The sequence below is a fragment of the Ahaetulla prasina genome, chromosome 1, assembly GCF_028640845.1.
Source record: "Ahaetulla prasina isolate Xishuangbanna chromosome 1, ASM2864084v1, whole genome shotgun sequence".
NCBI classification, from domain to species: Eukaryota; Metazoa; Chordata; class Lepidosauria; order Squamata; family Colubridae; genus Ahaetulla; species Ahaetulla prasina.
The window spans coordinates 286673778-286685904 of record NC_080539.1 but is presented as its reverse complement, the minus strand read 5'-3'; the positions used below and the strand labels follow the sequence as shown (position 1 = coordinate 286685904).

The following is a 12127-nucleotide window of genomic DNA, read 5'->3' as shown; positions in this document are numbered from 1 at the left end:
TTTTTTAATGCAACCTTTCACTTATTCTTCTGTTTCAAATTATATGAATAGTATATTCATTTTAGCAATTACATGTTCATGATTTGTATAGAATTCAAACTCAGTTTTAGAATATTTAAATCCATAATTTTAGTACTTTATTTTTTCTAATAATTGTAAATAAGAGAACCATTGACGTTATATCCCTCTGCCATCATTTCTTTTTTTTTTAATTTTATTTTATATGTCCCTTGAAAAAAATTCTAATATCTCACAAGAAGTTAGACATTTGTGTTTCCTTATTATCTATAATATGCTACTTGGGCTGAGATTTGCAGAGATTTTTTGGGCATAGCCTGAGTTTGCATCTATTCCATAGCCTCAATATGTCTAATTTAGTGGCTTTTAAAATCCACATTGACCTTGGCTTTGTTGTACCATTGCTATTTCCACCACAGCAGAAGCAAGCGCTAGCAAAAACCTTTGTGAAATTTGCTCTGAGTGTGAGAATCCTAAAAAAAAATTACATTAGTTTTTAACTGAAGAAACATACAAGCAAACAAGCAAGCACAATAAATAAATTAAAGTAATCACATAGCCTAATGTAACATCTTATTTTAAAGAATAAGGGGATAGAATTCTTACTGGTCTGGCGCTTTCCTGTTGTGACTGATGTCGTCACAGAATATTTTATCAGCAAAGAAATACCATCAAAAGGATTCCAAGAAATACCATCAAAAGAATTGAAAGAAAGCAAAGTTGAAGCAACAAGACAAAGCTTATTTAGACTAGACTAGACTAGACTAGAATAGAATTTTTTATTGGCCAAGTGTGATTGGACACACAAGGAATTTGTCTTGGTGCATATGCTCTCAAGTGTACATAAAAGAAAAGATACGTTCATCAAGGTACAACATTTACAACACAAATGATGGTCAATATATCAATATAAATCATAAGGATTGCCAGCAACAAAGTTACAGTCATACAGTCATAAGTGGAAAGAGTTTGGTGATGGGAATGATGAGAAGATTAATAGTAGTGCAGATTTAGTAAATAGTTTGACAGTGTTGAGGGAATTATTTGTTTAGCAGAGTGATGGCCTTCGGGAAAAAACTGTTCTTGTGTCTAGTTGTTCTGATGTGCAGTGCTCTATAGCATCGTTTTGAGGGTAGGAGTTGAAACAGTTTATGTCCTGGATGCGAGGGATCTGTAAATATTTTCACGGCCCTCTTCTTGATTCGTGCAGTATACAGATCCTCAATGGAAGGCAGGTTGGTAGCAATTATTTTTTCTGCAGTTCTAATTATCCTCTGAAGTCTGTGTTTTTCTTGTTGGGTTGCAGAACCGAACCAGACAGTTATAGAGGTGCAAATGACAGACTCAATAATTCCTCTGTAGAACTGAATCAGCAGCTCCTTGGGCAGTTGAGCTTATTGATTTGGCGCAGAAAGAACATTCTTTGTTGTCATTTTTTGATGATGTTTTTGATGTTAGCTGTCCATTTTAGATCTTGTGATATGATAGAACCTAGAAATTTAAAGGTTTCTACTGTTGATACTTTGTTATCTAGTATTGTGAGAGGTGGAAGTATGGAAGGGTTTCTCCTAAAGTCTACCACCATTTCTACGGTTTTGAGTTCCAGATTGTTTTGGTTGCACCACAAGGCTAGTCGTTCGACCTCTCGTCTATATGCGGATTCTCGAATGTGCGGATTGTCTCGAATGAGACCAATCACTGTTGTGTCATCTGCGAACTTCAGTAGCTTAACAGATGGATCATTGGAGATGCAGTCATTGGTATACAGAGAGAAGAGAAGTGGGGAGAGCACACAGCCTTGGGGGGGCCCTGTGCTAATTGTACAGGTATTTGATGTGATCTTGCTTAGCTTCACCTGCTGCTTCCTGTTTGTTAGGAAGCTTGTGATCCACTTACAAGTCTGTTCCGGTACCTGTAGCTGGTTTAGCTTAGTTAGAAGAATGTCTGGAATGATGGTATTGAATGCTGAACTAAAGTTTACAAAGTCTAAATAAATATAAAGTCTAAATATAAATATATAAATATAAATAAATAAATATAAATAAATTTATAAATATAAATAAATAAATATAAAGTCTAAAGTCTACAAAGAGGACCCTACAATTTGTCCCTCTCCTTCAATCTATGGCCAAGCCTTTTTTGCTGCTCCAATGAAACTGGCATGGGAAATTTCTCTTTGGCTGTTTTCAGAGGGAGGGTAAAACAAAAGCAAAGTAGTTTTTTGTAACAAGAGCAGCATAACATAGCATGTAGCATGGTGTGAAACAATCAAGTACAGTTCAACAGCTCTAAAAAAAAAGTCATTGCCTGTCATTTCTCTGTCTCTTGGGTAATGCTTGTTTTCCTCTCCTCATCACACCATAGAGTCAATAGAAGCGTACGTGGCTTTTCACATACCGCAGAGTTAATAACTAATTCTTTCACAGCTGCAAAAACAAAAGCTGATCATTTTACAGGGAGAAAAGTTTCAAGCATGAGGAGCTTTTGAAGGCTGTGCCTTGATAAATGGGAAAAAGAAAAGATGTTTCAACAAAGGTATCTTGCAAAACTCAAGCAAAAGAAAAATGCACAGAATTTGCATATGATTCAGCTTTTTTGCAAAATACACAAATGAGGACATGCTGTGACCCCCACACGCTCCCCATCCAGTAGGATCAGCAGTGGGAGGATAAATAGATCGCAACAGGGGACAACGATCAAATTTCGCTACAATTCTACCAGTTTGAAAAGGTAGCAGCTGCTTTACAAGAATGGGAAATAAGACAGCAGGAAGAAAGCTGCTTGAACTGACATTTTTTACCTTCTGCTCAAATAGTATTTGCATGTCCTGATTATTTTAAGAAACACAATTTTCAGAGTTTACCCAATAAATTGAGTTTACACAGCAGTAATGGGCAGGCTTGTGGTTCATTGTGTTATGCAAAGACGAGTGTTATTCATGGAGCTCAATTTACCACCTGTCTCAGCTCTATTGTGTCTCAGCTCGGCACCACAGGTCTCAGCCAAAGCATGTGGTGGTTAATTCATATCTTTACAGACTGAAAACAAGTAGCTAATGCTACAGAGTAGCCACAAGGAGAACAGCTTGATTGTCTTATGTGCCAGTAGCATGAATTTCTTGCAAATTATTTGTGTTTCTTTGTGTCAGAGGGAAAGAAAAAAATGCTTTAGTCCAATAGTCTAACAAAGAATATTAATGTCGTTTGTTTTGCTCTCTGTTACATTATATACACAAAAAACTTTATTTCTTCTCTCCCAATTCTTCAATGCTTGCTGACTTACAGCTAAGTATTTAGGCTTAGTATTTAGTAAATAAGGTCATATGAATTGATCTAGAACAGGGGTGTCAAACTCAATTTCACTGAGGGCCACATCAGGGTTGTGTTTGACCTCGGGGCTGGAGTGGGTGTGGCCAGGATGGGTGTGGCCAGCTTGACATCACTCGTGTCGGGGCGCCTGTGGTGACCTGAGCACTATGCCAGAGAAAATGGGCTCCTGAGCTCCCTTTTCGGCTGCTATAGCCTCCTGCAATCTCTGTCAGTGAAAACGGAGCCTGGGAGGGCCGCGTGCAGCCATCCTGAGTTCCATTTTCACTGGCAGAGGCACCGCCTGTCCTTCATTGTTTCTAGGGCGGCCCCATGGCCCAGATCTAAGTACCCCGTAGGCCAGATCTGGCTCCTGGACCTTGACTTTGACACCCCTGATCTAGAAGTTCTAATTTTGTTATTTAACTGATTCTATTCCTTGGATCAAAGCAAAATATATATGTACGCAGAGCACACTCCCATAACATACTTCAGGATTTTCACAAAAGCAGCATTTCTGAGCTACTAATTAAAGCAACTGCATCATTTTTCAGCCTTGAGTTTTTGTGGTAATGGCTAGCACAGACATGATGTGGTTCAATAAGTACCAAAGCACTTTCTAAACATGTCCAATCATGTGTATCTATACAAAAAAAATCTATAAATGTCTGCACATCTATAGTAAAGAGACCACCCAAAGTGTATAGTAACATAGAATACGGTTTAGATATTTGACTTAACCAAATGCTGACATCAGGCCTAGATTATGAAATGTTAGACCTACTTACCTATAGGTTGGTGACCACTAGCACTGACCGAAATCTGTGCTCGACAGTAGGCTTTGCTGTCCACTAGTTCTGAAGATTTAGGAAGAAAAAATTTAATGTAAGAAAATATTATTTTCAAAGTAATTTCCAGTGTTGCTTAAAAATATATGAGGTTCTTAAGGTAGTTACCTACTGTGCCACCATATCCACTCTCGTAGAAATAATTGTCTTCTTTCCAAGAGGTCATTAAAGATGGATCTTATGCACAAAGAAGAACAGAGCAAAAATCAATACTGATGATAATAATACTCCTAGTTAGCTATAAGAAATGTTCCGTATTCAGAACGGAAAATGTAAATTTTCAACAGAAATAATGCATACAAAAGCATCAGATTATTTTATTAAGTACAAGAAGGCATACTGGATGGTCTTCATGGTCCAAAAAATAGACATTTTCATCTCCAAGGGTGTCCAATCGGACATCGGAAACTGTTTTGTTTTTTTCAGGAGCAGAGGTGCTAACAGCTTTAAAGCGTGGCACCATTCCTGAGCAGGCTGAAAGTAACCCCATGCGCTCTTCACAGTTAGCATAGCTTTCAATCTGCTCAGGAATGGTGCCATGCTTTAAAGCTATCTTGGGAATTTTGAATTTGCTGTAAGGGCTGCACCAAGGTAAGGGCTGCATTTACAGCTGGTGTATGCTTAGATTGCCTCTGTTGTGGCTGAGTAAGATGGCAAAAGGCTGATGAGTCATTGTTTGGCTCACTCTTCGTTGGTCCTGCTCCAAACATGGCGCTCACCTGACCCCGTTTTTAAGCCTGCACTCCATCCTTTAAGCTCCTGCAGCTTCTCAAGTTTCAATGGTTGTTATTTTGTTACTTAAACAATATTTTCATAAAGCTTTTCCTTCTTTCTTTGGATGCCTCATACTTCTGTTGATATGTTATTTTATTTTATTATTATTATTATTATTATTATTATTATTATTATTATTATTTTTACTGTGCCTACAAGCCTCAAAAGTTGGAAACAGCTCTCGGATCTCTGAAAAGTTCTGATTTTGTAATTGCTGTCTTACTGCCTTACTGTAAGGCAGTAAGGAATCCTATATGCAGCTAACTGCCCCTTTTTTGGTTATTTCTGTTTAAACACATTTCTTCAATTCTGCATCAACTTTTGCAATCATTGGGAAGACAGAGAGGGATATAGATAACTATGGCTATATTAAGCTGCAATCACATGGTATAAATTTGCTCTTTTTTTCCTAAAATCTTAACCTGATAATCTTGGAGCATAGCAAGAAATAAACATATTATTGTAGGAAGCGGGAAACAAAAATAAAGGTTTCACAACTGTTCTAAATTTATCTTTTAACCCATAGAACACACAGATGAGCACAATACTCATCTGGGTATTGTTGCCAGAGATTAGTCCTTCTATACAAATATTTGTCTCTTTTTTAGAAGATGTTAACCTTGTTTTTGTTTCCATTTCCAAATGCAAGTTTGGGGATCTATTTGTCTTTTAAAGTATTGAATATGTGATTACACCTGGAAATGAATCATGATGAATGCTAAACCTTTGTGCTTGGTCAGCTTAAAACTTATGAAATAGGAATTTAGTCAATCTTCTGCTTACTAGCTACGTGTTTGGGCATCCCAAACCTATGTGCTTGCAACATACCCTCTTGTAGGTTAGATGCCTGGCCCACTCTTTGTTTGTTTTTCTTCTTTCTAAAAATAAAAAAGACTCACCCACATTGGATTGCGGAGTAATGTTTTTGATATTCTGCATGGTACAAAAATATTGCAGTAGCATTCAGCTTAGTGTAAGACACCTCCAAAGGACTCACACAGTTACATGGTATTTTATTTGATAATGCAAAAAAATGATTCAAGGGGCAAGACCGGTAATGGGTTTCAATTTAGTTTGCTAACAGTTGTTTTGTGCGTGCACACAACACTTCTGCACATGCGCAGAAGCATCTGGGCAGGTGGGCAGAACCTCACCCCGCCACCGCTACTGGTTCACCTGATTCGGGGCGAACCGGTAGCAACCCACCATTGGGCAAAACACTGAGGAAATTCAAAGTTAGGTGTGTCATTCAAGTCAGGCTTCAGCCATGGAAGCTAAGTGGGTTAGTTTGGATCAGTCATTACCTCCCCAATAGATCCTTAATCTATCTCACAGAAGTATTGTTGTGGGGGTAATTCTGTGATATAGAAGTGAGAATCACTTGACCTCTTGAAAAAATCTAATGGATGAAGAAATAAAAGAAATAAAAGAAATAAATTTCTGCTATGGGTTCTCCAGAACTGGTCAGAACCTGCTGAAACCCACCTCTTTGCCAATGCCATATTATCTTTATTTATCAACATGAATCCCCAGAAATTTCTTATAGCCTTCTACATATAATATTATTAATATTATAGTTATTATAATATTATAACAATATTATTATTAATATTATTTATTCATATTAATATTATAGTGTAATAGGACAGGCTGCCTATTTTGATGTAGTAGCCCTCACAGGTCACAAGCGGAGAAAAATCTCTTTCATCAGGTATTGTTGAATTCTTTGAAGATTGACATCCGTGATTAAACTCAAGACCTCTAGCTTGCTTACCTTATAAACAAATTTATATTTCTTTATAAACTCAGAAGGAAAGAAGGACTCCCTTGTGAAAAATTTGAATTACTATGAAATGGGGAAAAAGGCTTTATACTAAATTGTGAGATAAACTGATGTTACACACTGTATTGTTAGGAATTTCCAAATAGCTCAATAGCTATGGATCATATTTTAAAAAAACAAAAACCTTTCAGTTTAATATTGAAAATAATATTTCACCCAATATTAGACTATATAGGTTATAATGACCTAAAACATTACCTATGAAACCAATGAATTTAAACGACTAATGTAATGTTAGTAATGTTATAAATATTAAAAAAATAATTCTTTTAACATGTACATGGGCTTATCTACCCTCTTCCTAGAATTGCCTCTTAGTTTATGGTTAGATTACGAGTTATTTGGTTCTAAATAACCATTCTCCTTTTTTCTTGCCTGGTTTGCAATTGTTCAGAACAGAAATAATGTAGATATCACCCACCTGTTTGTTCTGTCTTAACAATGACATTGTGTGATGGATACACTTCACTTCCACACTGACCTGACAGAAATGAATGTAATATGCAATACAATTATAAAAAAAGGTGGAATTTCAATCATACATTCCCAGAACAGCTGGATTATACTAACAATAGGACATAATTCTATTGAGAGCTACATAAATTATATATCAGCATAACAAAAAAAATAGATATTCTCATGCTAGCCTTGCTTCCGATTATATGAAGTAGCAATTCACAAGCAACACCAGCAGATTTTCTTCTTATTAAAGATTATTTAAAGGTTAATTGAAGCAAAGAAGCCACCCAGTTTTAATATAGGGAAGGCATATTTTGGTATTAATCAACAATAACGTTGACGATAACATAGTGTTCACTGACAATAATGCACTACAGACAGCCTTTAATGTGTGCCAAGAATCTTGTCCTGTCTGGGAAAAAAAAAATTAAAGTATTTTTAAGTTTTAAAAAAGTTCACATTTATAATATGCTTTTAAGAATGCTTGAGACACCAGGAGGAAAAGTTGGGATAATACAAGTTAAAGACCTCTGAATGGCCTATTTAGATATTATTTAGTGCTTGTGGCTGTAATAAGCATTGCAGCCATTTTGTGAGAGTACCTAAATTCTCGGGATTCCAAATTTTTGCATTGAACTAAATCTAATTTTTAAAAACACTTGCAGTCCCATTCTCTCTGGAGTTGAATTAAGAAAAAATACACTGATATAGGTTTGCAATTCCATCCCAACATGTTTGTACACTATATGATTTGAATATATTATATCCGGCATAAAGATCTGATCCTGAAAGCCCGATTGAAATGTCCTGTATGATATTTTTCAAAACTTCCTATTGGGCTATGGGGACATTTTGTTGTAAATTACTGGAAGTAAATTATTTTTCAGAGACGTTGGCTGTATGGTCTCTGAGACCTGGATCTGCTGCATAGCAATGCTTAATTAGTTGCATTAAGCTTTGGAACAAACTGTTTTGATCTTCAGCCATATTAAGAAATAGATATCTTTAAGATCACAAAAGGAAAGGGATGCCACCAGAAATACTATTCCTATTTCAGCATACGTAGAAGGTAATGTTCAAATTTTTAGATCAAGGTTTTATATAGTAGATTCAGAATTATTCAGCGACAAATGAATTGAGCAGGATATTTATTGTGAAGTTTCTCTTTCCTTTTACCTCTTAATAATTTCTGAATGCAAGGAATACATTTTGAACAACATTTTATACAGTATATTGTGTCTAAATCTTATTTTTCCCATCCTTAAGCCTCTATTCATTACTAAACCAATTTGCATTATCTTTTATTATTGATCCCGTTGGCTAAATTTGATCAGAATTAGAAATTGGGAAAGGCAACATATATTTTAGTGAAAGGTTTACCATTCCACTTTAGATGATGGAGGTTGCTGTAAAGAAGTTGTCCAGCAGAGCCAGCTGCCCGTGTGAAATCTTGCAAAGTCATGCTACACAGATGATCCCCACTAATGTCAAATTCCTGGAATGGGATACAGTTGGCATCAAGCTGGTTGGTGTCCAAAAGATGTTGGAGCCATTCCCAGACCTGATACTTTGTCCAATACTGAGGATGTATTTCATGCCACTGTGTTCCAAAAAAACTGCTCGGTGCTGCTGCAGGGAAAGATGTAGTAATCACTAAAGAAAACATTTCACTATCCTTGAATAATATTGGTGAAAGTGAAAAGTGCTTCGTTTTTATTTACGTATTAAACTATTGAAAAAATCCTCAACACTTAAAAAGCCGTAATACAGACAATGATACATAATGAAAATAATCAATGATGTAAAGGTGATATAATAAATTAAGCAGCAGAAAGCAGAGTCAATAAATTCTATAACAGAATAGAAAACTAAGTTTTTTGGAAAAAACCCTCATTGACACTGATGAAGAAGATTTGATTACTTTTATGTACTCAATGGAAAACCCATAGCAGGATTTTCAAGGAAAAAATATCAGGTATGAATGGTTAAATAGTCTTTATGCAGACTATGTTCAGATTAGTAATTTGAGTTTCCAGAAAATAAATGGAAACCAATTACATGATATCAAAATCAGAAACTCATACAGTCTAACACTAACCTAGGTAATATTTAATGATATTGACTATGATTATGAATTCAGAAGTAATTACAATTTGGAGGCATCCTCAAAAAGCAGCCTCATGTAGATCACATTACAATAATCTCATTAAGAGGTCATTAAGAAAATTAGCTATGACTATGATATGTTTATTCCTATTTTTAAAAGAATGCAGTTGGTGGGCAAAATGAAATCAGCATGTGCATCAGCATACAGAATTCTAATCTTGGGATTTACAATTATCTATTTACTCCAAGGCAAACCATGTTCCTTATTAAACAAGTCAGAGTGAATCTGTAAGAATTTACAAAACAAAAATTCTAGTTATTTGGTAGACAATGAAATTTTTTTACAGTAAATGTTGAATTTATATTTATGAAACTGATAACAGTAGCAGCCAAGATTACAATAAACATATGGAATAGGATTCCCTTAAAGAAATATCAAGTTTTAAAACTATAGTTGCTACAAATTAAATCCTAAATGATTTTTTGTATGATTTAAGGGATCATATCTTAGTGCTTTAAATTATATCACCTTTATGGACTCAAAACCTCTCTATTACACTATTTCCATATTCAGAAATAAGTGCTTATTTCAAATTCAGTAAGGAGAAAAACATTTTTAATGAGCTAGTTATATGAATACAATTTATTTAAAGTCAAGTTTAATGGGTACTTAAGTCAAGTGCCAAATGAAAAGGTTTCTACCTCACCCAAAATTACTTCTGGCCATCGGTGGCAATGTTAGTTTCATTGCCAATGAGAAGCAGTTAACATTAGCTCAGCACAGCAAGAATTGGGATCGAGAATTTCAAGTTGAAATGATGCGCTTTCCAGATTTCAAACTTAGATTAGAACGTGTTGTCTATTTGGGTGGAGTTGCCTGGTAGATGCTAATGATATTATTACACTTTGCAGAAAGCAAAGAATGGGAAAATAATTGCATTCTCTAAAATTTTAGTTTACAGTAATTGGATTGTGTTCCATGTTGATAACACACGATTGCAATCATATAATGAATTTCACTTTATCAAAATAAAATGCATGCTTTGCAAATAGCGCAAGGACAAGAGAAAGTTGTATAGTTCTCAAACCTATTCATAGAGCACCACTGGTGAATACTTCCTACCATTACATGTGGGATATCCTTCTGTCCAGGTCGACTGGTCATGAAGAAGACTTGTGACGGTATTAAGACTCATTCTGCCAGTTCCTTCTAAAATCATGATCTGTAAATGTACCAAACAGTTCACTTAACTTGAACTTTTTTTTCTCCCCACAATTGCCAAGAATATCCCATCAAAACAAGCAATGCCAAGTATCTATCAAAAGTTACCCTGTTAAAAACACATTATTAAAATTCCTTTTTGGATGAATACCCCACCCCCACCCCAGTGAATAGCAAAACATGATTACATTTGATTTTCACAAGACACAAGGCAAGTTATTACAACACCCCCCCCATAAAGAATGAAGGAATGAATCAAAAACAAATAACAGAAGAAATGTGCTTCTTTTTTTGTTTGCTGTCCAAAAGTAAAAAAAGCAACATATAAAAGTATAAAACATAATGATGAATGGTAAAACACAATTAATGTTTTTAGATGTTCCCATTAAGACAAATGATACCAAAATAATTTTAAGAAATAAATAATTTACATAAAACACTTCCATAAATTTATATGCCGCCTGAGAAATATTGTGAATATGTTGCATTTGGCCAGCAGACGGTATCCATTAGTTGAAGCTCTTGAATATAGGCTCTTAATATTGTCAAAACAATATCAAAACAAGAAATAAAAAGTAAGCTTGGATAAAATTTGAATCATCCTCTGCCATTTTTTCCCAACCTTTGCAGTTTCATCCTTTGTATTGTTCTAGGTAGGTCCATCATCCACAAGTTATGTTCCACATTCAAGCACATCCAGGATAATGTCTACTTCTGATCACTGTCAGTTTTGTGAAGGTTTAATCCAAAACTCCGTTCTGCTTCCTAATTTGCTCATCCAGGATTAATTTTATTGGAGTCCATGGGAAGGTGCAGGGCTAGGAAAATGCTGGATGTTCCCAGGCTTCTGCCATTTAATTTTCCAGATTAAGTGATTTCCCTTGCCAACACAAGAGACATGTTGAAGGTTTGTATTGCAATTTATCACAACTAACTCATTACATCAAATCTCCTGAATATTTTCCAATTACTCAGAACAGTGGTGGGTTGCCCCCGGTTCGGACTGGTTCTATAGAGCTGGTAGTAAAACCGGTGGTTAGCTCCGCCCACTGACTGCGCATGTGCAGAAGAGTGTGTGCATGAATGGGCACGATGCGAACTAGTAGTAAAAGTAAGTCGAACCCACCCCTGACTCAGAACCTGCAACTTACACATGCAACATTGGACAGGGAACTAAATCACTTTATTCCTTTCCCCAAAAATTTATTTCTCTTACTGTGCTATTCTTCTCAAAAGGTTCCTTATTTAACAGCTGTAATATGTTCTACAACAATTTCCTACCAGTATAAAGAATAAAAAATAAATTACGTATTTGGTTGGTCCTGAACATTGTTTTAAATCTAATAAGTTTCACTGTCACAAAAGGGGGCAACGTTAAACATTTCATCTCATTCCAACAAGAAACAAAGACATCATTGTCAGCATTAAAAATGTACGTAACAATGTTTTGAACTTAAAGGTGTAAACATTATCATACTTCATCCCCTAAAAAAGAACTATCATTCATCCAATTGTATGAAAAAAAAATGAAGATACTGCTATTTCTTCCCAG

The 12127-nt window shown here is 35.4% G+C and overlaps 1 protein-coding gene across 4 annotated transcripts in view; it reads right to left on the bottom strand.

Moving 5' to 3' along the window:
- Window positions 1-12127, bottom strand: part of EHF (ETS homologous factor) — a 48589-nt gene that overhangs the window by 17037 nt on the left and 19425 nt on the right. The window contains exons 2-6 of one of the 4 annotated variants that reach the window (XM_058161643.1): window positions 10477-10576; window positions 8628-8876; window positions 7210-7269; window positions 4280-4348; window positions 4112-4180 (exon numbers count right to left, since the gene is read on the bottom strand). In XM_058161643.1, the coding sequence (XP_058017626.1) occupies window positions 4112-4180; window positions 4280-4348; window positions 7210-7269; window positions 8628-8876; window positions 10477-10573 (544 nt within the window). In that variant the 5' untranslated portion in view covers window positions 10574-10576. Of the gene's footprint in view, window positions 1-4111; window positions 4181-4279; window positions 4349-7209; window positions 7270-8627; window positions 8877-10441; window positions 10579-12127 lie in introns of those variants that run through there. The other 3 variants (XM_058161644.1, XM_058161645.1, XM_058161646.1) reach the window with 3 other exon arrangements.